This window comes from Eublepharis macularius, chromosome 4 (assembly GCF_028583425.1).
Source record: "Eublepharis macularius isolate TG4126 chromosome 4, MPM_Emac_v1.0, whole genome shotgun sequence".
Lineage (NCBI taxonomy): Eukaryota > Metazoa > Chordata > Lepidosauria > Squamata > Eublepharidae > Eublepharis > Eublepharis macularius.
The window spans coordinates 127,895,843-127,921,870 of record NC_072793.1 but is presented as its reverse complement, the minus strand read 5'-3'; the positions used below and the strand labels follow the sequence as shown (position 1 = coordinate 127,921,870).

Genomic DNA, 26,028 nt, shown 5'->3' with positions numbered 1-26,028 from the left:
GTTGAAATTTGTTCTAAAATCACAAATACTGAATGATACACTATATCCAGCTCACCTGTCAGATAAAATAGCCAAAAGGAAACGTCTTACGTTAAATTCATTTAATAAAAATGGTGCACATGTTCATACATATGGGCTCATAAAAATTATTCTCTGGAGTGAAAAAGGTAAAGCTAAGCAAGGAATGGGAAAGCAAACAGGTTTCTTACCTAGTATCTCTTGAATGAAGTGGTGAAGGGTGGTATTTAAGTCATTTATATAGTGACTGATATTTGCTTTGTGTGGATACTAACGTGTTGCGGTTGGTTGTGTTAGGCATTCCTTAGAAACATAGCAATGTAATTTTAATAGGTAAGTGTGGTGCATTAGCTCCAAGAGTCTAATACAGATTTTTTAAAAAAAAATCTGAGTGAATTACCTTGCTACTTGCATTTTTTGAATGTTTGTGTGGCAGTTACAGGATAATAAACCTTTGTGAATGGAAAATTACAGAGGATCAAGTTAATTTCTCACTGATGTATGTTCCTGATGGCATCATTCCTGCCCAAATAATTATTTCATCTGGAGGAGCCTTAGTCTTTAGGCAGGTGGTAGCTGCTGTTCTGTTCTTTCATTACCACTACTGATTTGATACAGTCACAGGAAGCCAAAATTGGGCTGGTTGATCACCTCAACTACCTAAGTGGGCATTTGGTATCCCAGATCAGCAGAATGGCCATTTGGAAGGAGGTAATAGGGGTGGCTTATTCCTCTTGCCTCTCAGATTCATGTTGTTGCTATCTGGAGGCAAAGATGGGCTCTCAGTGTTTCTGCAGCCTATCTTGGATCCAATGGAGGGTTGGCACAGGAAGAGGTGTGCGTCCCTTTTACCAATGTCCTTTGCTGCCTGGGTCCACCCTGGTCAGCAGAGGTACTGACACTGTGCCTTGGATCCAGCCAGAGCGGTATGAGAGGAGGGAAGCTGGGGTGGCAAAATCCCTGAGCTGTTCCTAAAAAGAAAGGTATTGTGACAAAGAATCACAAACAAGTATTGGAGATTTATGCTAGTCTTAGGGAGGGGAGGAGACATAGGGACTCATCTTGACTTTGCTAGCCTCTGGTGTCGTTTCATCTTGTGCCAATCAAGGGAGGAAGCTGTGAAGAGTCTGCCAGCAGTATCTGAGGAGCATCTGGTCTGACTTTTTTCCCTCTTGGCAGGTATTTAAGCATGGACATGAACACAGAGAGGTGTGAGTTGGAAGGCAAAATCCAAAAAGTTTTTAGCCCTTGGCTTGCAGCCTGGCTCCTTTGCTAACCAGTCCAGAATTAAAGTTTACTGAGCATGTGTGTGTGTGTCTGTCTTGTTGATTTATAGTGTTTAAATTGGTTCTAGAAGTTTCTGTAAGGTGCTTTAAGTACTTTGGGGGAGAAAAGTACAGAAATGTCAAAATGGGAATTGGCTCAGAATTGCCAATAAAAATCATTAAACTCTGTACTACAGGAACCTACAACTATATCGTAGTTTTTTTACCCAAGATCATTAATATGAAAAGCAAAATTTACCATTCCTGCTTTTTGCTTGTTCAGAGCGTCTCTCTATGACCAAAGGGGAAACCAAATACTTCCTCTTTCATTAGTGCTCCCCACTATCCATTTTTATCAAATACTTTAAATACAAACTCTTGCATGTTTTCATAAAGCGCATCTACAAGAGGTAGATTTTTTTCTCCAACTGCTTTCAGTACTGTGGATGCCAATCTAAGCATGCTCGTTAAGAAGTGCCATTGACTATAGTAAGGACCAATGAGGATTACTGTTGACTAGAGATAAGCACGAATGGAAATATGAACCAAAGTTTGGCATGAACTGGGCTGGGTCGTGGTTCGCAAACCAGTTTATCAGAGCCTGTTTCTGACGAACCGCCATGAACTTTAGGCTGGTTCATTTGGTTCGTTTTTTTGGTTCACTGCAGACAGCTTGGCACCGATCAATCAGTTTCCTATGCAACAGGGGATGGACTTCCTGCAGACCTGCTGCTGACCCAGAAGTGACGATTTGCTGTGACATTTTCATGAACCGGTTCGCAAACGGGGGCTGATTCATGAAGGTGCGTGGTTCGTGAAATGCAACGAACCACAAACCGTACGGGTTGGGGTTTTTTCCGGTTCATGCCCATGTCTACTGTTGACAGGAGGCAAGAGATCGTTTTTAAGAATGTGGCTGAATACGTACATATTTAATGTTTATTTCTGTGCAAGTGGATATAGCGATAGTGTAGATTTAGGCTGGGATGAACTAGCCATTTAATTTACCACAAAAGTTCCTCATGGTTCATTGCACTGGAGAGTTACTGGCAAACAGAAGCCAGCAAAGCCAGTAGTCAAGCCTGAGCAGAGTTCCCCCTGCAGCAATGCAAGGGCTGCTCAATGTGGCTCTTGGGCCATTTTACTTCTCACATCCCTGCCCCTGCATTTCCTTGATAGTTTCCCAAAACTTTAATAAACTTTAATAAATGCCATAGCATTTGCAAAAATGTTCTTCTTTCCTTAGCACCTTTCCAAAAATAAAAGTATTTTGTATTGTTTCTAGTCAGACCTCTTTCTTATTATCCCTGAAAAGGACAGACATATGGCTAGGCAGACAGAATACTGTAGTCATGATGGAAATTGGACAAAGGTTGTGAGTAAACCTGACCCTAATATTTCTTTTTGTGATAGTGGTGATTGTGTAAACATAAAGCTGAGTAAATGAAAGCTAGTAAGCTGAAAGAATCCTCCTTTGCTATGGTACATATATATGACAAACAATCTAAAAATGTTCTAGGAAGTATTGACGTTTGAGATAATAATTTTTGTTTTTATAGCCGTATTGAATCTGGAATGTTATGATTCTGTGACATTTATGTGAATGCCCATGTTTTGACACATATAAAGGAAACTAGGTTGCCACACATTTAAAATACTGCTTCATACCACTCACTGTCCAATTGGCCCAGGATTGTTTATTCTGAATGCCAGGGGCTCACCAGGCGGTCATACAGAGAAAATTCTTTCCTAGCAGCTGGAACCTAAAACCCCTTAACAGGAGATGCCTTCTACTTCTGCATGAGAAATGCAAGTCCTGACACTGAGCTGAAGCCCCCACTCAACTCCTACATAGGTACAAATAATATCCATTTACACTTTTCTAAGCATTACATGTACGTTGTCATTTCTAAAACAGCTGTTTTACATTTTAGCAGAGGGGCTACCTAAATTTCCAGATGGTGATTTTCTTACCTTTTAAAAAATTGTTCAGTTTTTTTCCTTGAAAATGATTACCTAAAGTCTTATAAGCACCTTAGTGTCAATAATGGTAGACGGGCATGGTTCAAATACTCAAGAACAAATTATGGAACACAAGCTTTCAAATTTAGAGTTCTCAGCCGTCTCTAGTATTGAACATAACAGCTCCAAAACTGCAGTTGGAGGGCTTACTCACACATGATGGTGGAAGTTTCAGTAGGGACAATATATTTTTACATATAAATTTAGAGATGCTGCAAAGCATACAGCAAGCAAGTTCAGCAGACAAGCACCGTGTATTTTGGCTGCCACAACCCCACTGGCCAAATCACACCTTGCCTTGAACAGCTGCTGAACAGTGAACCGTGCCATTAATGGGGAGGCAGAGGGAAGCCTGCACAAGCAGGCAAAAGGAGCACAGAACAGCAATGTGGAGTGTCAGTAGAAGAGAACCTGACAATGGAAACTCCTGATATGGTGAACACTATAGAGTTCTGGGCCAAGCCCCTACATTTACAGTGTGACATGGTGTGGCGGGTTGCACGTTTTAAAAAGCTTGTAAGGTCTGTACACATGCAGCTGCAGGACTATTGTGGGTTAATCCCTTATAGAATCACAGAGCTGTGAGTGATAGGCTACTCCAAGGTATCTGAGTATCATGAGTTTGAAAGAGGAAAGTCTGCTTTGTCCTAGCAGAGAGATGGGTGTGAAGAGTTGGAAGACGGAGTCTTAACAGAGAGCAAAACAGTAAAAAGTCCAGTAGCACCTTTAAGACTAACCAACTTTATTGTAGCATAAGTTTTCGAGAACTAGATCTATTAACAGAGCAGTTTTAACACCAGCAGGAGAACTAGGGAAAGTTGGCAAGGAGGTTTGGGAAGTAGGTGCAGACTCCCAAATGGGTCAAAGAAAGGGGATAGATCTTCTAAGGAGAGGAGATTTTCCCTACCCAGTCAAACAGAGAGGTAGCTCTGGAAAGTGAAGAGATCCCTGGTTGGGTGTGAAAAAACTGAAAGAGAATACTAAAAGTATGCTAGAGTGCTTGGGGAAAAACAAGGGAACCAAAGCCTCAAAACAGAAGCTTTTAAGTATCTGTGAAGAGCCTAAGAATTGCAGTCTGATTTTACCATATAAGTTGAATTACCTCAAAAAATTTTCAACCTCTGATTTCACCTGACCTTTCCCTCTAAAGTAAACAAACTAGTTAGTTATTTTTGGAATTTTAAAAACACCTCTGGTGCCATTTCTGTTGTTTAAGGATGAAGGAATGTCATACATGCATTTACTGGGTTCAAAAACGAAGGCTGCACCAGTAAGCAGAACAAAAGAGGCAAAAGGGTGATTTCCCACTGCACAAATCTTTTTTTGCCTGGTCTTGTTCTTTACGTTTACTGGGGAAATTTATAAAATAAACACTTCACCATTCCAACCTGTTCAATCAAGACTTTAATGAAATTCAACCTAATTTTCATTTAAACCAAAAGTGCACAACAGTGGCTTAACAAGTTTACTGACTTTGGAGGTCAGATTTTGGCATATATTTTCAACTATATATATGAAGGGGGGAAACTTAAGGCAAAAAAGGTAACTTCTTAAATCAGCAGCCTCCATTTTGTACTCTGAGGCTCAAGTTCAAATATTTGAAAACAGTTTCCTTTTTGCTAGCTTTTAAATGCCAAAGACACTGTAGAAAGTAAATCAAATTATTCTGAAAGAGAAGTATCAAGTCACAAAACCTTAACCTCTCTTCTGAATAGGGAGGAGTTATCAAAGACACTGAACTAATCTGAAAAATATTCTCAGTCAAAGGAATGATATACCAAGCATTGCTTTTGATGCAGTTGCCTTTAATTTTACAAAGTGTCAATTAAGGCTAAGAATGAATATCAAGGCATGTAATTTTACCAAAAAGAGCTACAGAATGTTCAACAGAAAGTACATTTTTGCTTATTAGTTCAGGTAAGACATATCTGGTTTACCAACTGGCTTAATACGAAAAGTAGTAAAAATCATATCTATTTCCTTGTATTGATAATCCCATGTTGCTGGTAAACTGTTTGTCATTGTTCATTCTGCTGTCCCTCTGTAACAGCCGATACTGCTCCCTGGCCCTTGTTAACATCACTAATGCATGCCCATTGTCCATCTACAGATTCCTTCCACAATGTTACCTGGAAGAAACAAAAACAATGAGAATGAGATAGCGAAACTGTAGGTTAAGACTATACCTGGATAACCACGGACCTCAGAAGTTGCAACTGACAGACTTAATCAGGAAAGATGTCCCTTTCAATTTCAGAACTGTGGCTTGATTTAAAGATGGCTTGGTTGATACACATTTATTGTATGCTGGCCAATAGAGCATTTTTGGTAATTGTTCTTTGAGGTTCCTGCAAGCTCACATATACAGTTTTACTATGAAAACTGATCTGTGTATTTTAAACCAGGATGTAAGCAAGCAGCGTCTTTCTTTACAATGTAACTTTCTGATTAAAGCTAACAAAACTCTGAATCATCTGAAGACTGTCTGTCCAGCAGTGTCTGTGTTTACCTTTCATTAGGAGAAAGCCCTACACTGTTAGGTGTACAGGATAGGGACCTTAAATTGCAAGAAAATGTGCCCCTATACATTTTATCACTAGGTATTTCAGGGAGGGCTACTGCCTTCATGCCCCAATTGTGGACCCTCACTGATGGTCTACTCATTGTGTGCAACAAAATGCTGGACTCTGTAAACCTTCAGTATGATCCAGCAGAAGTCCTTTTATGTTAACATACCAGGAAATTCTAGCACGTTTATTTTGTGCAACATGCTCTAAGTATGTAATATGGGTTCTCATCATGCAAAATGTTTTTTTTCTTGGAACATCCAGCTACACCAATTACTATTATAGAAATCAGTGTACAATGTTTAACCTTTGGATGTGGCAGGTTCTTTGATACAGTTTGAGTACAGTTATATCTGTACTCAAAGTCCATGCACAGTGTTTCAGTTTGATTTGTTCTGGTCATAAATATGTGCCCTGGAAAATGACTTGGAGAATTCCAAGCCAAACCAATACACTATGTATTTTAAAATGATAGTCTTATCATGAATAAGTCATAATAATCTCCACCTCACCCCAAAAAGTGGCCATGGCACTGTAAAAAGAAGGCTTTTGCATACTTCAGGGACAGCAGCCCAACCTCTTGTGATAAGAGAGACTACTATCTTAACTTGTTACCAGGGGAATCTTGTTCAATAACAGTGAGCTTGTTCCAGTGAAATGTATAGAATAATCAGCTAACAGCCTGTTCCACCTGTTGGCTTAACACCTGCAGGCAGTCACCTGACTTAAAAAGCAAGATCTAATACTCACTTTGTTATCTCCTCCTGACACTGCAAGAATATTTGCAGTGATTGACCAACTAACATGCCAAACCACATCATTAAACTTGTGCAGCAATTTGGGTGACCAAGAGTTGCTAGAGGCATCATCACATGTCCAGATAAAGACTCTGCCATCCTAGGACAAAGCAAACAAAACTGCAAGGACGAGCATAAACTCACACATAGGACCCATGCAGTAAGACGATGATCTCACTGGTTCCTTACCAAGCAAATTCTGGTGCGGTATCTCAACAACACACACGAGCCAATTCAGAGAGTTATTCCAAGCCAACAGCTGCTGATCCATAAGTACACTATATATGCTTCTAACAGGCAAATCTCTTTCTGGACCAGAATACTTTACACTGCACATGGGGAGGTCACATGTCTGAATGCATCCCCACTCCAAAAACTCCTGAAATGTGGATTGCTAGTACATCATCAGAAAAGCTAATGTTTAAAGCTTATCCTCAACATGCTTGCTTCCTCACGCAGGGAGATTTTTGACAAATTAGTAAATATCCAAATATACAATATACACTGCATTCTGGTGATAGATACCACATGGCATTTTTTACAGGTTTCAGCTACATTTAATCAAACACAATAAACTGCAGAGGTAGTGAAAACTAGCCTGCTGAAAGTACACACAGTGCTTATGGACCAGAAGTTGTAGGCACTGAATGACTATGCTTTCATCAATTACAATTGTGCTAGGGCCAGTACACCAAGGCAGAAAAATCATATATGAATTGAACTAAATATTCACTTATGGTTACCATTTTAAAAAATGAGGGTGAGGAGGAGGGACTTGGATATTTGGTTGTACATCATAAGAACTGGTCTGACAGAGACAGATTTGGGCTACCCTTGAAGACTGTTTAAGAAGTTTCTGCAGGCACAGAATGCTACTGCTTGCCTATTAAATTAACGGTATGCTGATATTCAGTCCATCTGCAGCTACTTTCCTGGCTACTTGTTATCTTTCAGGCAGAATTCAAAGTATTTAATTGATGGGACCATGCAAATCTCAGACTGCTTAAGGTCGTTTTTAAAAGAGACCTGTGATGAAGCAAGTGCTTATCATGATGACCTGCAGATATTCAGAAAACCACGTAAAGATGTCCGTCTGTCTATTGGAAACTGGAACATTTTATGAGCAGCTGATTCCATCTAGGTGGCTTTGAATATTTTTGGGGTATTGAGATTTTTTGCAGTAATACAGTTTTGTTTTCTAAGCTTCCTTGAATTTCACAGCTACAAAAGGGCACACTTTTTCCAATATATATATACAATTAGATGAAAATAAATGGGATTTATGTGTTTCAAACACATGTGTTTTAAGCAGGGGTTGCCAGTCTCTAGAGATGTGGTCATCATATCTTGGCTAAATGAGCTGAATGTTAAGCTTTTGACCTTACCTGGGAGCAACTGGCAATAGTGCTTGTTGGCAAGCCTATGGAGGGGGCCCAGGCAACATCTCTGACCCAGTCACTGTGAGCCTCTAGTTTTTGTTCTTCTTTCCACTGGCCATCTTCTTCTCTGACAAGATGAGGGGAATGCAAATTTAGAGATGGCTGCACAAAGGAAAGCATCACTAGGATTCCCCCAAATTTCTTCTCCAAGTTTTGGAAACAGAAGTGTACCATTTGGTGATCCTGGAAAGGATCTTTATAAGCAGACTAAGCTCAGGGTAGAGCTGGGAGCACGGAATTGGCATTACAAAGAACACATGTATTATTTATTAAGCATAGGGTTGCCATAAGTCAGAAGCCACTTGACGGCACATAATGCACACACATCCTTTTATTCTGAAAAGAACTCAAGGCAGTTAATGAAACACTGGCTACTGACTACTGAAAAAGCCTTGTGGATGCCAATTTAAGTGAAGACTGAGTGGCACATATGAAGAGATAGGGCAAACTAGGAACAGAATTGGTATGGCATCATGGTTACAGTATCAGACCAAGATCTAGGAGAACCAGGACTGAATCCCCACTCTCCTATGGAAGGTCACTGGGTGACCCTGGGCTAGTCATTTGCTATCACTGTGAGAGATACAATGGAGGAGAAAAGAATTACATTGTAAACCACTTTGGGTCCCCATTGGGGAGAAAAGCAGTGTACAAATATGTAAATATGAATCAGAAGCTTATCAGAACAAAAAATTTTTGGAGCACAGGAGCAAGATGCTCTCTTCTGCTCATGCCTGAAAACCAAATGAAGTTTCCAGAGCTATTCATTTATCCCACCCTTCCTTCTGGGAGCTCAATGTGGCATTATATTATCTTCTGATGTGGCATGGAAGAGTCTCACAAACAATAAGTAAAATGCCAAGCTGTGCAAACATAGCTTCCCTGAATTTGGGGCCAACTGCATGCATCACTTGGCTGTAATAGTTTTTTAAAAAAGAAAAAAGATCAAGGATGGAAAAATCAACAGAGCTTTTTTAAATGATCTGATAATTCTGAGGGTGAAAGTTTGGAAAGGGGATAAGCACAGAAATATTTTCATTTGTTTCATAGGAAGTTGTTGGTCTCAAGGCAACTTACTTCCAGATCTTGATAAGGTTGTCACAGCCGCCTGATGCAAAGCGTTTGATGTAGTTTGGCTTCTGACCTGATGGTTGATCTAGAAGGCTTCCTGGTACGACTGCAGGGGCCCAGCTAACAGCATTGCAGCCAATCTATCAAAGTTGAGACATTTGGATGAATATTTGTCAAGAGATGCTTTAGGGTGATCCTGCACTGGGCAGGGGGTTGGACTAGATAGTCTGTATGGTCCTTTCCAACTCTATGATTCTATGATTTATACTGTATATTTACAACCAAAGCAATCACATATCTGCCATCCCTAAATACCGACTGAAAAGTAAGATTTGAGCCCAGTAGCACATTGAAGATCAACAAGATTTTCAGGGCATAAGCTTTCAAGAGTCAAAGATCCCTTCATCAGATATCAGGTATCTGACAAAGGGAGCTTTGACTCACAAAATCTTAGGTGCTACTGGACTCAAATCTTGCCGTTCTACTGCAGACTAACACAGCTGTCCACTTGAACCTACATACTGAACAGAGTATGCTGATATCCATTAAAACAGCTGCCTGAACAGTCTCTTTTTACTCTGAATGGCCTCATAACCCAAAACAATGGCATAGATTTATACATAACATATTATGGATAACCAATTTTATTTATTAACATTGGTTAATAAAATTAATAAATGTTATTTATTAAGAGTATCAGAGAGCTGCTGAACCCCTGAGCACTTGTCCTGACCTTTTAAAGCTCGGAGGCAGCTTGGGTCTTTCCATGTTGCTCTTGCAGTCACAGCTAGGGAGGCTTTAAAGACAGGGCAGTGAGAGAACATCTATAGCTGTCTCAGCTTTGCACAGTTGCAAACCACAGGGAAACCAAGAGTGCCACCTACTTTTTTAGTTCAAAGGGCATGACAAATGAACATGCCCTTGACTAGCTTATGTCATTTTATAGGTGTTACACAACCACAAGTAATTTCAGTCCTCCTACAAGTATTTTGTTAAACAGAAGGCTTGAAGTCAGATAACATTTGCATGCAGGGAAATACCTGGAGTAATTTGGGTTCTAAATCAACAAAGCTAAAACCATCCATGTTATTCTCTGTGAACTTATGAAATTACCTTACTCTGCATGATCAGTGATCTATCAAACCTGTTTCTGCTTTGTCTGGCTGGCACTGTCTCTCTATGGTCTTCCCCAGTCCTGTGATCTCTTATGTGGAGATGGTGGGATCAAATACAGGATTTTACACATGCAAAGTGCATGTTCCAGTACTGTGCTACATAACCTCCCAACACAGTGGTCAACGTATCCCATTCTTGGATCTTATAGTCCACTGCTACATGTATGACACCCATGCTGCTTTCTGCCTTAACTCAGGAGGACTGTACAGTAGCAAAACTATTACCATATACTTACTGTGTGTGCATTGCCAATTTTTTTCACTTCCCACTGTCCATCACCAGTGTAGCTCAACAGAGAGATGGCCCCGTCAGAACTGCCACAAGCCAGTATCAATCCATAGTCTTGTGGTGCCCAACACACAGAATTCACTTCCGGACAAAACAGAAATGGAATGGATTATTATAAAGATCAAGTGGAAATCAAGGAGAAAACAAGTGCCCCCGTGGTCTTACAGATGTATATAGATGTGATAAATGCTGCCAAAACAGAATATGGTACTTCATAAATGAGATAAGACTGTCCAGTTAGCAGCCAAATTCCTGAAAAGCTATTTTAAAAGACTTTTTATAGGAAAACTACATTTTTTTGTGATGGCCAGCACACGTTTATTGTTATCCCAGCACTGCTGTATTACGAGCACCAAATTAGTGTGATGCCACTATCTGCAAACACCATTGGTGGAAGCAGCATAATTGGCTTGAAATAGCAGAGAGACATCAAAGGGGTGGTACAGTTGCTGAAAAAAAAAAAGATGGAAGGCAATCCATTGGGTGCAAAAATGATTTAATACCAAGTTCAACTGTTACAAAAACAGCATTCTGCCTAGATTTCCAATCTTGTCTATCTGCTTCAGTCACCATAGCCCTCCTGTAGCCATTATTAGTTTGCACAGTAACTTATTAGGATCAGAGTTACCTTTTAGACATGCAATACAGGAACCGAAAGAAGGATTCTGCATGTTTCTCATGCCAGAAAAATGTACTATTTTTAACCAGCAGAGTTTCCTGTATCCAATTTCAGGTTGCAGGAGGGGAAATAATTCTGAACTAAGTTTTTCACTGACAAGGATCAAATCCCTCTTTTATACTTATATCTAGCAGGATCAAGACCTCAGATGGGCCACAAAACTGGACATTGGAAACTCTGCTCCTGGCATAAGTAGTTAAGGTACATTAAGCTGCTGAATGGGAGTGTGATACTATGTTCAGCTATTTTGTAAAAAGTCACCTTCAGGGACATGAAATAGCTTGTGCTGGAGTTGGGATGTGGGCCACGGCAGAGGAGTAAACCAAGAGGTGGAGGCAGAGTGCAGGAGGCCAAACCAGATTCAACAGCCTGACCCTAAGGTCTACTATCAGAGCAGTTCAATGAAGCTTCAGCCTAGCATGAAAGTAAAAGGACACTGGATCACGTATCGGAAACCCAGTATGCTCATTAAAGATCTGAAAGCCTGTGACTACTACAATTGTGTAACAATTTTCATCAGCTTCTAATAATTATAAACTAAGTCTTCAGAGAAGTATAATACTTCAACCCAAGTACTACAAGAACATTCATACCTGAGGAATCATGCCCTGTGTATTCATATGTCTTTTCCCAGGTACCATTTTCTTCCTTCCAGATGATAACTTTCCGGTCATATGAACAGGAAGCCAGAATGTTTCCATACATGGGATGAGCCCAGGCAACCTGCCACACAGGCCCTTCATGTCTACAATCAATCAACCCAGGTTTTAAAGAAGGAAAATATTTGCATGCTAAGACTTTCTCATTTTTGGTTACTACATATCCATAACATTTTGAAGCCATTCTCAGTTATACAAATATTAAAAGTTATTGATACAAACAAATTTTAATGGGAAAGCCGTTGATACAAACAAATTTTAATGGGAAATGGGAAACAATGCACATGTTGGAATAGCAGACATCTACTCTCTGAATAGACCCATGAGGATATTTATTTTGATTACTGGCACACCCTTCCGTACCCATTAGGTACAAATGAAAGCGAGAGAAAGAATTTCTTCCTACAACAATTACACCATTAAAATAATACACACACCACCACAACAAAGAAGACTCAGAAATTATCTCACAGAAATTCTCAGCCAGATAAACCAAAGCCAGAGCCCGCATCTATCCCCCAAACAAAAATGCCTCTTCTGGCCCTTTCTAGATTTCTGCATTCTACAGCCTGGCCACCATCACTGTAAAGGCTTTGCTCCTTGTGGCTATAGTTCCTCAGTGATGGACTACACAGCAAGGCCTGATTTAAGAAACTGATGCTGGTATAAGGGTCAATACAGAGAGATCTCTCTGATGTGCACATTTATACAGCAAAGGACATCAAAAATGGGGACAAATGAAATCTAGACAAAGCTCTTTTAAAAATCTCTTACATATACTTCAGCTGGCTAGTTTCTCACCCAAGTGTTTCAGTTTTCCTGTACCCCTTTTCACCTGTCACCTCATAGCTGTCCCTTTTCTCTTCTTCTCACTGATTCCTCTGAGTAACCACTATTCCAGTACAGACAGATATAGATTTCCATACCATCACCTCTACTATCTAAAATCTTTATTCATGCTACAACCTAAATTTGCACATACACACTAGTGCCCTCAATGTAAACAGATGATTCAATAAGTTACAAACCCCCTGACCGGTTTTAAACTTCCTTTACCCAAACAGAAACAAAACATACACAATTCCATATAAGCCTATCTTCAATAAATAGCTTTCAAAGAACTGAAACTGAAACAGAGCAAAAATATAAATAAAATGATTTTTTTTTTGGTGCTAACAAAGTTAGTTATTGTGTTGATTGTCAAAAGCTGGAAATGAGGGGTGCGGCAAAAGGTCTTCTTGCCCTGAATTCACTCACCCTCTTAAGTCTGCTATCAGAATTTGACCTCCATTCCGGACATCAAATATTTTCACTGATCTGTCTGAGGAGCAGGTTGCCAAGCGAGTGCCGTAATAATCCATCTGTGCATCATGCTGGAAAGTAGTTACAAAGCTTTCATGATAATCTGTTAACTCTTGTTTCACTCACACGGATGATTTTTTTTTAAAATCCTGATATGTCAAATGACAACATTAAAATTGTTCATAGCATTTTATTCTAAAAGATCTACAGGCAACACTATGCCACTATGGCAACCTATATTGTAGCACACTGTCCTACAAGGCAGAATCTGGAGTAGTGATGACGCCTGGGAAAACAGGCAAAACCAGGCTACAGCCCCCAAAGAGAAGAAACTATTCTATTGCTCTGGCTCCCACAGTGTGTGTAGGGGGAGGGGGTACTTGAAACTTGAAGTACTTTAGAATCATTACTGGGAAGCAATGTTCCCCTTGTTACTAGCTTTAAAAAAACATCACATTAGATACTATTTTGGTGCAGTATGACCAGGTAGGCAGCAGTAATACAGAACTCAACAGAAAATAAAGACAGTGAACAGACTGATGGGCAGAACAAACAAACTACTCACTACTTATCCAGAGGGCACTTGTTACTTTCCCTGGACACAGTATAAACAGTGCTAAAGAGTATCACTTACATAAGTCCAGTTGATGTAACTGACAGCCAGAATAGACCACTATTCTTATACAAATGCCAGTTATTTCATTGCAGATGTTTCAAGTGGGTTGTGCCTTCTAGTTTTCTTAATTTTCATTTCCCCACCATGTTAGTCGGCTCTGCTATTCCTATTCTTATACAGCTACAAGGAAGTCCAGTGGCAACTTAAATACTAGCAAAATTTATGCTAGTATTAGAATTTGTCAGTCAGAGCTCCGCTTCATCAGACATATAGGGTACATTCATAGCAGCAATAAGCAGTACGATTCACCTCCATCTACACTGACATGCTCCTGGTTCATAAAAAATGGAGTAAAGTTACTAGAGTGAGATTTTTCCTGTATTAAATTTTTAAACACTTCTGGCTTAGAGACACAAAAATAATTCAAATAAGCAGTAAACCTCTAAACAACAGTGGTAGGAAGCAACACTCAACCCCACTACTATTTCTTCTCTCTTTCTTCACAGTGCCTGGCAGATAGCCATTTTAAGGCTTATGCATAAAATAAATTCTACATTCTTTACATTTTTGACAGGAGGAAAGCATTCTTATTTTTTGAAAAAAATCTAAATATCAATACTTACTATCATGTCCTCATGGGACGTATCCACTGTGTTAATTACAGACACCTAATGGGAAAAATGCAGTTGGAAATGGTGAAATCAGTTGCAGACTCCAAGCTTAGATTTTAATATAGAGGTAAATTGAGTAATTGTATTTTGTTTAAAAATCTCACATAAGAAACCTACTTGACCATGGTGGGAAACGAGATGTTGAAGCCAGTACATTATTGTTCAGACCTAACAACATCTTTATGTTTTTATTCTGCAGCTACTTCAGTTCTTACCACAGTTATACTTATCATTAATTCTAGATCTTCCTTATTTACTATTACTGTCAGGCAACCTAGCAATAATGCCAGTGGCTCTAAATGTATATTATACCCTGTCTACAATACCTTTTAATTAAATATATATGCTTTGTAAATCAGTACAGGACATGCTATTTCAGGACAAATGCAGGCAGCAGACAGAGAAGAGCCTTCAGCAAGACATGAGAATATTCAACGATCCTTGGTATAAGCAGGGCTTTTTCCCCAACTGTCCCTATTTACTAGGGGCAGTCTCTGTTTTATGGTGTGTCTAATAAATCACTGCCCTATTTTGTTGCCATTTTTGCCTCTGGCCAATGTGGTAAAATGTTGTTAATTGCTTAGGACTGTTATTCTGAATTCAATTCTACTACACGTATCTCTAAAAAGCCGAGACAAGGATACATCTTGTATCTGCTATAAATACACCAACATGAATGTGAAATACATGCTGCCTCGTTTTGAATGGCTAATATTAACAAACAGTAGAGCAATGTATTCCCCAGGTATATCTTTAAAGGTAGCACAACGTGATTTGGTTTAAAAGCTAGTGTATAGTGTTCCATCTCTGAATAAAGTCTTTATAGGGCTCAGACTGAAATCCTTGGTATGACATGAGGGGCATTACACAAGTATAGCCCCTATTTTCACCTTTTTACTGCTGAAGAGAATGGGGTTGAGGTATAACAAGTGCACAAGAGTATCCCCCCTCCTATTTTCACTAGTAAAATGTTGGAGGGTATGTTGACGTAGCCCAGGTTAGGAGAGGGGAAGAGCTTGGAAAGGGGCATGCATGGAGGGCTTGCAACAACCTGGAGGAAAAACAGTCCTGTCCGCTTAATAGAAAATTAATGTGCAGAAATAGGCAGCTGAAGCTTTTCATGGCATGGCGGTAAGCAACCTCACCAGACAAATAACATCTCATTAAGCATCTATTAAAGGAGCTGACTTTTCTTTTCTGCTCGTTAAAGGCAACCTTGCTTGCTTTGGTCCAGCCAAGGACCCTTATGTGGGTGGGGTGCCTTTTGTAGATTTGATAGCCACAGGAAAAAGGAGTCAGACGACAGGTTCCTCTTTCCAAGGGCTCCGACTCTAGATACCCGAATGACTGGAAGTCATTTAAGCAAAGCTCCCGCCTCATGCCTCCCCACCAGTTCTCACCATGGCTACGACGAAGGTCTCTCCGCCGGACCGACCCCGGTTGCACGAGCTGCACTCCCGGCTGTTCTCAGACGTGGCAAATCGCCTTCGAGCTCCACGTCCGGGGACGAAAGTTTTCCGGCGGGCACTCCACGGCTGCAGAAAGGTTCCGCCGGTTGCTCGGGCCTGATTGTTTTTGTGACGAGTCTCAAAGCCGGTCGCTCTTGTGGTTTTGTTGTCCTGCAGCTTCCATCCCTGTTATTAGTGCAGGAACAGACCACTGGATTGATACACTGTTCTGCCCAGCTCCTGCGAATATTTGGCCCTGTCGGGTTTCTGAAAGTTCCTGTCAGTCTCCCCTTAACCAAGCTTGTGCGCTCTTACCTGCCCGTCTCAGTTCTCACTTTGTAAAATTGAAATATTTGTATACCGCATTTCTATCCCAGTCTTCCTCCAAAGAGTTATCGGCGGTACACATGCTTTTGTTGCCCTGTCACAGCCCTCTCTGCGAGGTAACTTAGGTTGAAATAATGGGTTGGAGAAAGACAAGATGATCCTAATAAAAACCAGTGGTTTCAGCCTCTGCCACTGTTTCGATGTAAGCCTACGCAGGTCTACTTAGAAGTAAATCCCATTTTAGACAATTGGGCTTAGTCCCAGAACTGTATTCTTAGGATTGCAGTCTTTGCGATGTAATCAGCTATTTCCCTACTTATAGTGTAGTTACTGAAAAAGCTCCTAAACAGATAATTATTTCCCCTAAAATATCATCTATTTAGCCTATCTGTAAATATGCTAAAAAAAATCTTTTTTTTCTTTTTTCCCATCCTCCTAGTTTGGTATCATCTGTAGATTTAATGAGTAATCCCTTCACACCATCATCCAGATCATTTATAAAAAAGCACTGTGCCCAGAACCGAGCCCTGTGGTACTCCACTGGACACTTCCCTCCAATTAGATGTGATGCCATTGACAAGTACTCTTTTAGTGTGGTTGTCCAGCCAGTTCCCTGTCCATCTAACTATCCTGGAGTCCAGTTCTCAGTCTACCAGTTTACCCATCAGAATATCATGCAGAACCTTGTCAAAAGCTTTACTGAAATCCAGATAAACTACACTGACAGCATTCCTGCGATCCAGTAACTCTGTCATAGATGGAGATGAGGTTGGTTTGGCAGGACCTGTTGGGGACAAATCCATGCTGATTTCTCCATATCACCATATTCTCCATCAGATGCTAGCAGACTGACACCTTTAATATCTGCTGCAGTATTTTCCCTGGGACAGAGGTCAAGCTGACTGGCCTGTAGTTCCCGAGAATGTCCTTTTTCCCTTTCTTGAAAATTGGGATGAACTTTGCCTTCCTCCAGTTTTCTGGCACATCACCTGTCCTCCAAGAGGCCTGGAAGATGATTGACAAAAGACTATGTACAGTACTTGGTGCCAGATAAATTGTTCAATATGCTTTGCCTCAGAAAATTTTCTTAAAAGTGCAATCCTAAGGTCTACTCAAAATCCTAGTGAAGTCTACTCGGAGGGGTGGTGTAGTGGCTAGTATGGCAGACTAGGATCTGGGAGACCCAGTTTCAAATCTCCATTCTGCCATGGAAGCTCACTGGGTGGCCATGGGCCAATCACACTCTCTCAGCCTAACCTACCTCACAGGGTTCTTGTGAGGAAAAAAATGGAGGAGAGGAGAATGATATAAGCTGCTCTGGATCACCACTGGGAAGAAAGGTGGAGTATAAATGAAGTAAAAAAAATTCACAGAAAGGTGCATTTAGGACTGCACTATCTTTTCCATGAGTAAAATGGAGATAATGATACCCAACAAAGCAAGTTTGTGGATAAGAACAAAAAGACCTAGCAGTATTTCCCAAATGCCCATTTAACAGCTTGATCCTATTAGATGCTGAGGCATTCATTTACTATTTAGGATCTGGTTGTAAAGTCTTCTGGGGCCAGTTCACTAAAACAATGTCAGCTTTACTCCTGCAGACACCTGTTTTACAGAGCACTTTTTCAGTCAAAGAGTGGTAATTTTTTTTTAAAGTTAAAAGTGCTATAAACAATATAGCAATAGTTACTGCTATCTTTTTGGAAATTGTTGATTAATTTCTAGAGAGAGATTGTTATTAAAGATGATCATTCTGGAGGGTTAAGCTATGTTGCAGCAAAAATTAAGTGGTCTCTTGTTAAAGACTAACAAAATGGTATTCCAGCACAAGCTCTCATGGAGTACCGCAAGACTCCTCCTTATGTTTGCTATGAAGACAAATCCAAAGACCCTCTAAATGGAGTATTCATTCCAAATGACCTCATCGTTGGAAGTGATTTTATTGCTGGTGCCTTTTTGGATTTTTTTTTAGATGATCGTCCCTTGATTGCAGTGTGTGTTTGCAAACACCTGCAGTTGTACTGCAGCAATAGCAAGGTAAGCCTCTGGGAAGGACTTAGAACAGTTGCTGCCTTCTTTTCCATTGCCTGTAATTTGAGAGGCTGCAGATGTCTGTCAGTAGGTGGCGCCCTTAGCTTAGCTCTACCTCTGACTATAGGCTATATATATCCTATGATAACAGTACAGGGGCTCAGCTTTTCCAGCGACTTCTAGCGAGGAGGGGGTGGGGGAGGGGGAGAACGAGAGGAAAAACACTACCCCCCCCTCACTGTGTCCCTCCTGTCGCCATATTCTCCATGCAGATCCCCAGCAGTTAGAACCCCAGCTTAGGGCAGCCAGAAACTTCAACTCTTCCCTCATTATTTTTGTAAGAAAGACTGTAAAGAAGAGATCATCTTCCAGGGCCAGCTGTCCAAGATGACTAACATATCCTATCACATTTCCAACCTCCTGGAGAAGATGACATCCACCGACAAAGATTTTAGGTAAGATCTATGCGTCCCTTGAGGTGGGGAGGAGGTGTGGGGAAAATTGCAAAGCTATGTTTTGAGATTTAGTAGTGGGTCCCTCCCCTCACACCCCAGTTGCTGAATTGCATATGTGTGTGATCTGCAACCCTTTGGAATAGTGGGAGACTTATGGAGCAAGGGAGGTTTTTAAAAAATGAGCAAAAAGAAAATAAAGCCTTATAATGAAGAAGAGGATGTTAACTAAGGAAAATCACTAGAGTCAAAATAAAATCTCACCTCCCCTGCAGGAGATGTTATATCCTATATACAGAGCCAGTAAGGCAGATATTTAATGCACTGCAAGCTTCCGGGGCGGGGAAGGAGAATACTACATCCTGCAATTTCTGTTGCGGCCCCTCAGTACTGAACATTCTGATATCCTTTTATGTCCCTCCTCTGAGACTGAGATAAGATGCACTGCTAGACAGCTGCAGTGGGTGTGTATGTGTGAGATCTTCAGTAATCAGCTGTTACTGTCTGGGAGATGATTGGCTGCCTTCATTGTCTGGTCTGAAAGAAAACAAATGTGATCCCGAGTCTTCTTAGAGTATCACACAACTGGGAAGTAATGTCATTAGACTACCAGCTTGTTTGTTTGTGCTGTCAAGTGAACTAAATTGGAGTTTAAATGTTGCTGAATAAAGATGCATTTTACACAGTCTCTGAAGCAACAAGTGAAAATGAGATGTAGATTAAATGTGGGGTTTTTTAGGTGATGCAGTCAAATGAAAGAGGTAAAATTCAGCTTCCATATAAGTGAAAGTGGAATTGCTTGGTCCGTTAACTGAACAATTAAACCAGAGTACATAAAGTTATTTGAACCAATTAAGCTGGCATCTCAGCATGTTAACTGAAAGGAAATCAGGTTAATTTCAGTGGAAAGTGAGACCTAAATTTTCTTCAACCCAGGCAACTGGGACTATGTCTTATTTATGTTTGTGGAATGGACTGTTAACAGATTGCTTACTGGATACCCGGGAAGCCCAAAATGTACTGCTTCTGGGAGTTATGCCAAGGGCATAAGTAGGACTGTAAAAGGTTTTTAAAAAATTTAGATTGTAAACTATATGATAATAACATTCGATTTATACACCGCCCTTCTGGATGATTTAACACCCACTCAGAGCAGTTTACAAAGTATGTCATTATTATCCCCACAACAAAACACCCTGTGAGGTGGGTGGGGCTGAGAGAGCTCCAGAGAACTGTGACTAGCCCAAGGTCACCCAGCTGGCTTCAAGTGGAGGAGTGGGGGATCAAACCCGGTTCTCCAGATTAGAGTCCCACGCTCTTAACCACTACATCAAACTGGCTCTCTATAGATGTTTTAAAACAAATAAAATTTTAAAAAACAAATGCTCTCTCTGCAAGATGCCTTCTTATTCATACTCCATCTAAAGCTCTGGCAAATAAACAAGCCTTGCAGTGCCTCCTGAACATCTCCAACGGGGTGGGGAGGTGCTCTCCTCACCTCTTCAGGGAGCCTGTTCCGTACAGTGGGGGCTGTGATTGAAAAGGCCTGGGCTCAGATTCATGCCAAGCAGGCCACCCTAAGTGGAGGAAGAGCCAGTAGGTGGCAGCCTGAAGACTGTAAGTGGCCCCTTGGGACATATGGGAGGACGTAGCTCTTCAGATATGTGGGTCCCAGGCCATGAAGGGCTTTAAAGGTTATAATAACCAGCACTTTGAACTTGGAAATAAACTGGCAGCCAGTATAGCTGTTCCAAATGGGCAAGATGTATTCCCATTAGCTAGGCCCTGACAGTAATCAGGCTGCTGCATTCTGGACCAGTTTATGGGTTGGTTCTGAGGGCAGCCCAACATGGAGTGTGTTGCAATAACCCATCTGCAAGATTACAAAGCATCTGTTGGCATGGACATCAACCGAGTCTAACAAAGGAGAAAGCTGGCAAACCAGCAGGTGCTCTGGGCCACTGGGCCATATTGCTTTTTGGGCAGCAAGACTGGGTCTATGATAGGGTTGCTTGGCCATACATGGCAACCAGATGAAGCTTCAGGGGCAGGAACATGGGGGTGGTGTGTCATGTGTGCTGTGACATCACTTCCAAGGAAAGCCCAGGAGCAATGTTGGGTAGCTCTAAGATTTGCCAGAAACTCAATGGTAAAACCATAGTTTCCAGTAATTCCTTCAGCTATTTCATGTCAGAGCACACACAACACTGATACATTTTTTTAAATTCTCCCGCGGCTGCTTGGATTGGCGGCTCTGCCAGTAGGCTTCCCAGTTTGCCCACTGATGGCAGGCAAACTCCTGGTGATTCATGCCTTTGCCAGTCAATTGTCAGCTTATCTGTGGGAGGAGGCATGAGCTCCCATGGAAGGAGGCAAGCTGGGGAAATGGCTGCATGCATGGGTTGTGCCAGAAGTGATGTCATTGAGCAAGGCCAAACGCATGTGCAGGGGATTGCAGATAAGTGCCTGCTGCCCCCTTGCCCCCCAATGCCTGCCAGTTACCAAGGGAGACCTGGCAACCCTAGCTGCTGGTAAGAGGCCTCTTGCCATAGCAAGTAGCCTCACATCTGTAGTCCATGAGCAACTCCAGGCTCTTAACCTTATCTGCAAAAGCCAATTCTGATCCATCAAGTATATGTTGTTGACCTATGTTTTTTTGTGTGATTTTATTGTATTCTCTTTACCTGTTGTCATTTTGCTAGCTAGCTTTCTTCATGTGGAGCAAGGCAGAATGTAAATATATTTTAACAACTATGAAAGTGTCACTGTACATTAGTATAATAAAGTTGAAGTTATGATGCAGATTTTTAATTTTGGTGAACTTGGCCTTGCACTTATGCATAATTGTTTTACTTTACATGGTTCATCTAGATGCCTTACGTTGAACAATCTTTACTCTACCAAGTAGAAAATTCTGTTCTAACTGTCCAGGCTAACATTCATTCTTATCTGAAAGTGTTGAATTCCTTAGTATCTGAGTTAGTCATCTATTAGCAGCTCCTCTCCTCCTCCCCGGTCTGAATCATATGCTAGTCATACTAAACAAAGATAAACAGTGTATTAAAAGCTGCTTTTTAATGCATAAAATTCCTAATGGGGTTAGAAAGGATACAGCATGGGAGTTGCTGTCCCTATACAGTAGAGAACTGTAGAACGCCTTCTTGGAAAAACAACTTTTGGGGAAGATATAAACATGTGCCAACAGGCACTAATAACTTCATGCTGTACTGGCTGCTTTTCTCCTGGAACGGACTGAAAGCAGCTTACAGCAGTTAAAATACAATAAAAGAAAAACAATTAAATTATATGAAAACCAACCATAGTAACCAGTGACTTGGGCCATGAGTCCTTTAGTTTGTGCTTTTGGAAGCACCCTTGAGCCCTTTGGCTTGTGCCTTTGGCCACGTCCAGCAGCTGTACCTCCCAGTTTTGAACTATATGCATCTACAGAGGTGCACAGTGGTGTATCTGAGCTCCTATGTAAGTATCAAACAACTCTCTGTATAATATAAACTGATTTCTTAGTATTCCTGCTTATACAGGAGGGAGGGAGGGAGGGAAGAGAGGTGCTATTCTGGGTCTTCCAGAGTGGCACTAGAGACTTGAAAACAAGAGAAGCAAGAAATTACTGCAGCACATGTGCAGCAAATCCATACCTTTCCCTCAGCCCCTTTGCATCTCAGTAATATTAAGGTACCTTCACACACAACCTCAGCTGAGTGGAAGCTACTTCAGCAAGGTGCAACCCCGCACAACCTGGCTGCACACATGAATAATACCACCATGTGGGTGGGCCAGTCACATGGAACTGGTACCCTTGGTTAAGCAGTGTAGGATTGCATCATGTTGAAATGGCCTCCACGCTGCTAGTTGTGCATATGAGGAACACTTGCATCCAAGTCACTGACCAACAGCTGCAGCCTGCTACTTTAGCATAGCTGCCAGCTGAGTTCTCTTGTGGCCTTCAAAAGCATATATACACATTATGTACTGCATGAAGATTAGGAATGATTTGTTTTTGTTTTACATTAAGAAAATCTTTTCCTTCCAAACATATATATTTATATATTTAATCTCTAAATTAAGGAGTTACTGTATACCCATTTAACTGCAAGGCAATTTATGAATTGGTTGGCGGTAGTAAAGATTTGCTCCACTTTACATTCTGTATCTATGAATTTTCATCTTCCATATGGGCTGCCAATGGCTTTAAAATGAATCTGAGCTCAGCCTGTTGTTGACATTCATTCTTTCTTTCAGGTTTATGGCTACCAATGACCTGATGATGGAACTGCAGAAGGATTCCATAAAGTTAGATGAAGACAGTGAGAAAAAAGTTGTGAAAATGCTGCTAAAATTGCTGGAAGACAAAAACGGCGAGGTGCAAAACCTAGCTGTCAAATGGTAAGGCCCCCTCTCCATCAACCATTATATGTATGAACTGATACAAATCTTTGAAGTATCCAAAACTGGTGTTGTCTACGAAGAGGTTCTCTTTCTCATCAGCTTCTTTTATTTCACACACTACAAAGTCAATATGTAGGTTATTATGACTTTGCCTCCTAATCAAAAAGCAGAATTCTGGGGTGGGGTTGGGGAGTAGATGATGATTTCCTAACCATGGAAGAGTGAGAGAGAGAGTTTATACATGCATGTATGTGCTTATATATTCAAGTTCAATAGGGCCCTTGTGTTTGTCACATATGGTCAAGAAGGAGACATATGGAAAATCAAGACAGATACATTTTTGACTCTAAAGATAGTATTGGAGGCTGTCTAAAGACATTTACCTCTCAGCTGTAGTGCTGTTGCAAGACGATAGACTATGGGAAGTGTGTGTGTATGTATACACACTCTCTTTCCTTGGTTTGTTATCCCTCAGTGCTTTCTTTTGGCTGAGACAACTAGTGATACCTTAAACACTGATGTATTATGACTTGTGGACTAGATCTATTCATTCAATCTTCCATCAAGATTGAATGTGGAAAGGTAAGTGGAAGGAAAAGAGTTTCTTTGGATTTTTTTCCTGATTGCTGTCTTCCAAGATTTATCTGAGTAGAATTGCTGTGAAATAATCTTTATGTGTAACTTTCGTTTCTTGCAGCTTGGGCCCTTTGGTGAGCAAAGTAAAAGAATATCAGGTGGAAACTATTGTTGATACACTATGTACAAACATGCTATCTGATAAGGAACAGCTCCGGGATATCTCCAGTATTGGATTGAAGACAGTAATTTCAGAGTTGCCTCCTCCGTCCACTGGTAAGAAAATATCCCTCTTTGTTTACATAATAAGCAAAAATCCAGAAGCTAAAGCCATGTAAGCTCTTATGAGGACTAGTAAAAACAGTGTGAAAGCTTTCATATTCTCTAGAACTTTTTATCAGGCTGGATGTGGTGGGGAGAGGAAAAAAAGATGTCTCAGTCTCCATTTAAGAACCAGCAATTGATCAAATGTTTCTCTGTGCCAAATGGAACAGGCAGGTCCCTAAGAAGGCTGACATGACAAGTAGCCTTTATATTTAAAAAAAACCCCAAACCCTGGAGATTAATTTTCATGCTACAATAGATAGTATTACTTAATATGTCTCTAGGCAATAGCATGTGGAGGCTAGGTAACTGCTACAATCACAGTACCATCCCAGATAATTTTTCCCCAGATGAAGGATCCCTCCAAAACAGACATCACAGCCTGCAGCATCTTTTCCTCCCCCTGTTTTTACTGAACATGCAACCAAATGGAGCATTCTGGAGAACAGAAAAGCTTGTCCACTATTTTGTGATAATTTGGTTGGTCCTAACAAAAGGTATTGTTACATGGATTTGGGGAGTGAGGGTGGACCAAGGGATCCTGCAATGCCAGGCCTGAATCCTAACTACATTTTTTGCTGGTCAAAAGCATTCCCCCCAGGTGAAAATATGGGAATGATTTTTTACAGATTACGCCCCCCCCTCCGGATAGCCCAACTTTGCCCCCACCAGCTGTTCTCTGGAGTCCACCAACCTCTCCAGGGCACAGTTTCAGAAGCACAGCAGACTGTAATATCTGATTTCCATGAGCACCACTTTGCTTATGCTGAATAGGATCTATACCATTGTCTAAAATGTGGAATATTAGTCTCCATTTGCTAACCTTTACAAAACAGAGTAACATGCAGAGCCTGTGGTATCATTAAATTCTTTTTTCAAATGTGATCTGATATCAGAAATACATCTTTTAAAAGTCAGTTCCTGAGTTAATATCCTCAAGACATTCATACTTGGATTTTATACAAATTTCCTCACTATCCCATGAGTACTAAAGTAGTAACCTTTTAAAGTAAATCCAAATTTTGCAAATGTTGATTGTGCTCCAAAGAATACACTTTACAATTGCTTTATAAATTTTGCACTTCATATTTCCAAGAATTTCACAGTTAGAATATTCCTGACTTCTGGCCCATGGCTATCTCTGCTAAGTTTGCTTGTTTTACCCAGCTTCCACAGACATGGAAGTAGTCAGTTGATTCAGTGAGCAAGTGTGGTGTAGAAGAGCAGTAGAATAAGAGTTGGCAAGCCCATGCTCAGATCCCTATTCTGCCATGAAAGGGTGGCTTTGGACCCATGACTGTCTCTCAGCTGAATCTACTCACCAGGATTGTTGTGATGATAAAATGGGGAAGGGAGAACCTAATATTAGGGTCAGTTTACTAGTAAGGTCAAAGTAGGAGGATATAAAAAGGACTGGAAGCTATCCAGAATCAGTGTAGGGTAGTGATTTAGAATGTCAGACTAGAACCTGGAAGACTTGAGTTCAAATCCCTAGTCAGTCATAAAGTTTACTGGATAACCTTTGGCCGTTCCTCTGTCTTAGCCTAAGCTTCTTACCACATAGGGCTGTAATGAGGGGGAAATGGAGGAGGGAAAACACTTTTATCCTGATATTTATCTTTTATCAAGATAAAAACACATTTTTATCTTGTCCTTTTCCCAAGGAGCTTGAGGTAACATACATAGATCTCCACCCATTTTATCCTCCCAACACCCCTGTGAGAAAGGTTAGGCTGAAGTAATGTGACTGGCTCAAGGTCACCCAGTAAGCTTTATGGTCGAGTAGGGATTTAAAGTCAGGTGTCTGCTCCCAGTCCAACACTCTAACCACTAGACAATGCTGCTACTCTGAAATCCTCAGAGGAAGAATAGAATAAAAATGTGGTAGATAAA

The 26,028-nt window shown here is 40.8% G+C and overlaps 2 protein-coding genes across 3 annotated transcripts in view; one reads left to right on the top strand and one right to left on the bottom strand.

Moving 5' to 3' along the window:
• Positions 1-4,691: 4,691 nt before the first annotated feature.
• On the bottom strand, positions 4,692-16,061 carry SEC13 (SEC13 homolog, nuclear pore and COPII coat complex component). Its single transcript, XM_054978645.1, has 9 exons — positions 15,971-16,061; positions 14,523-14,567; positions 13,239-13,354; positions 11,916-12,067; positions 10,591-10,724; positions 9,186-9,319; positions 8,055-8,175; positions 6,623-6,769; positions 4,692-5,434 (listed from the first exon to the last, which is right to left on the bottom strand). The coding sequence occupies exons 1-9, from the start codon at positions 15,971-15,973 to the stop codon at positions 5,324-5,326; spliced, it is 963 nt and encodes a 320-aa protein (XP_054834620.1). The 5' UTR covers positions 15,974-16,061; the 3' UTR covers positions 4,692-5,323.
• Positions 16,062-18,590: 2,529 nt separating this feature from the next.
• LOC129328851 (cullin-associated NEDD8-dissociated protein 1-like) overlaps positions 18,591-26,028 on the top strand; it is a 30,225-nt gene continuing 22,787 nt past the window's right edge. Inside the window, exons 1-3 of one of the 2 annotated variants that reach the window (XM_054978158.1) lie at positions 18,591-18,831; positions 23,089-23,232; positions 23,933-24,087. In XM_054978158.1, coding sequence (XP_054834133.1) covers positions 18,764-18,831; positions 23,089-23,232; positions 23,933-24,087 — 367 coding nt within the window. In that variant the 5' untranslated portion in view covers positions 18,591-18,763. Of the gene's footprint in view, positions 18,832-23,088; positions 23,233-23,932; positions 24,088-24,590; positions 24,633-26,028 lie in introns of those variants that run through there. The other variant, XM_054978159.1, reaches the window with a different exon arrangement.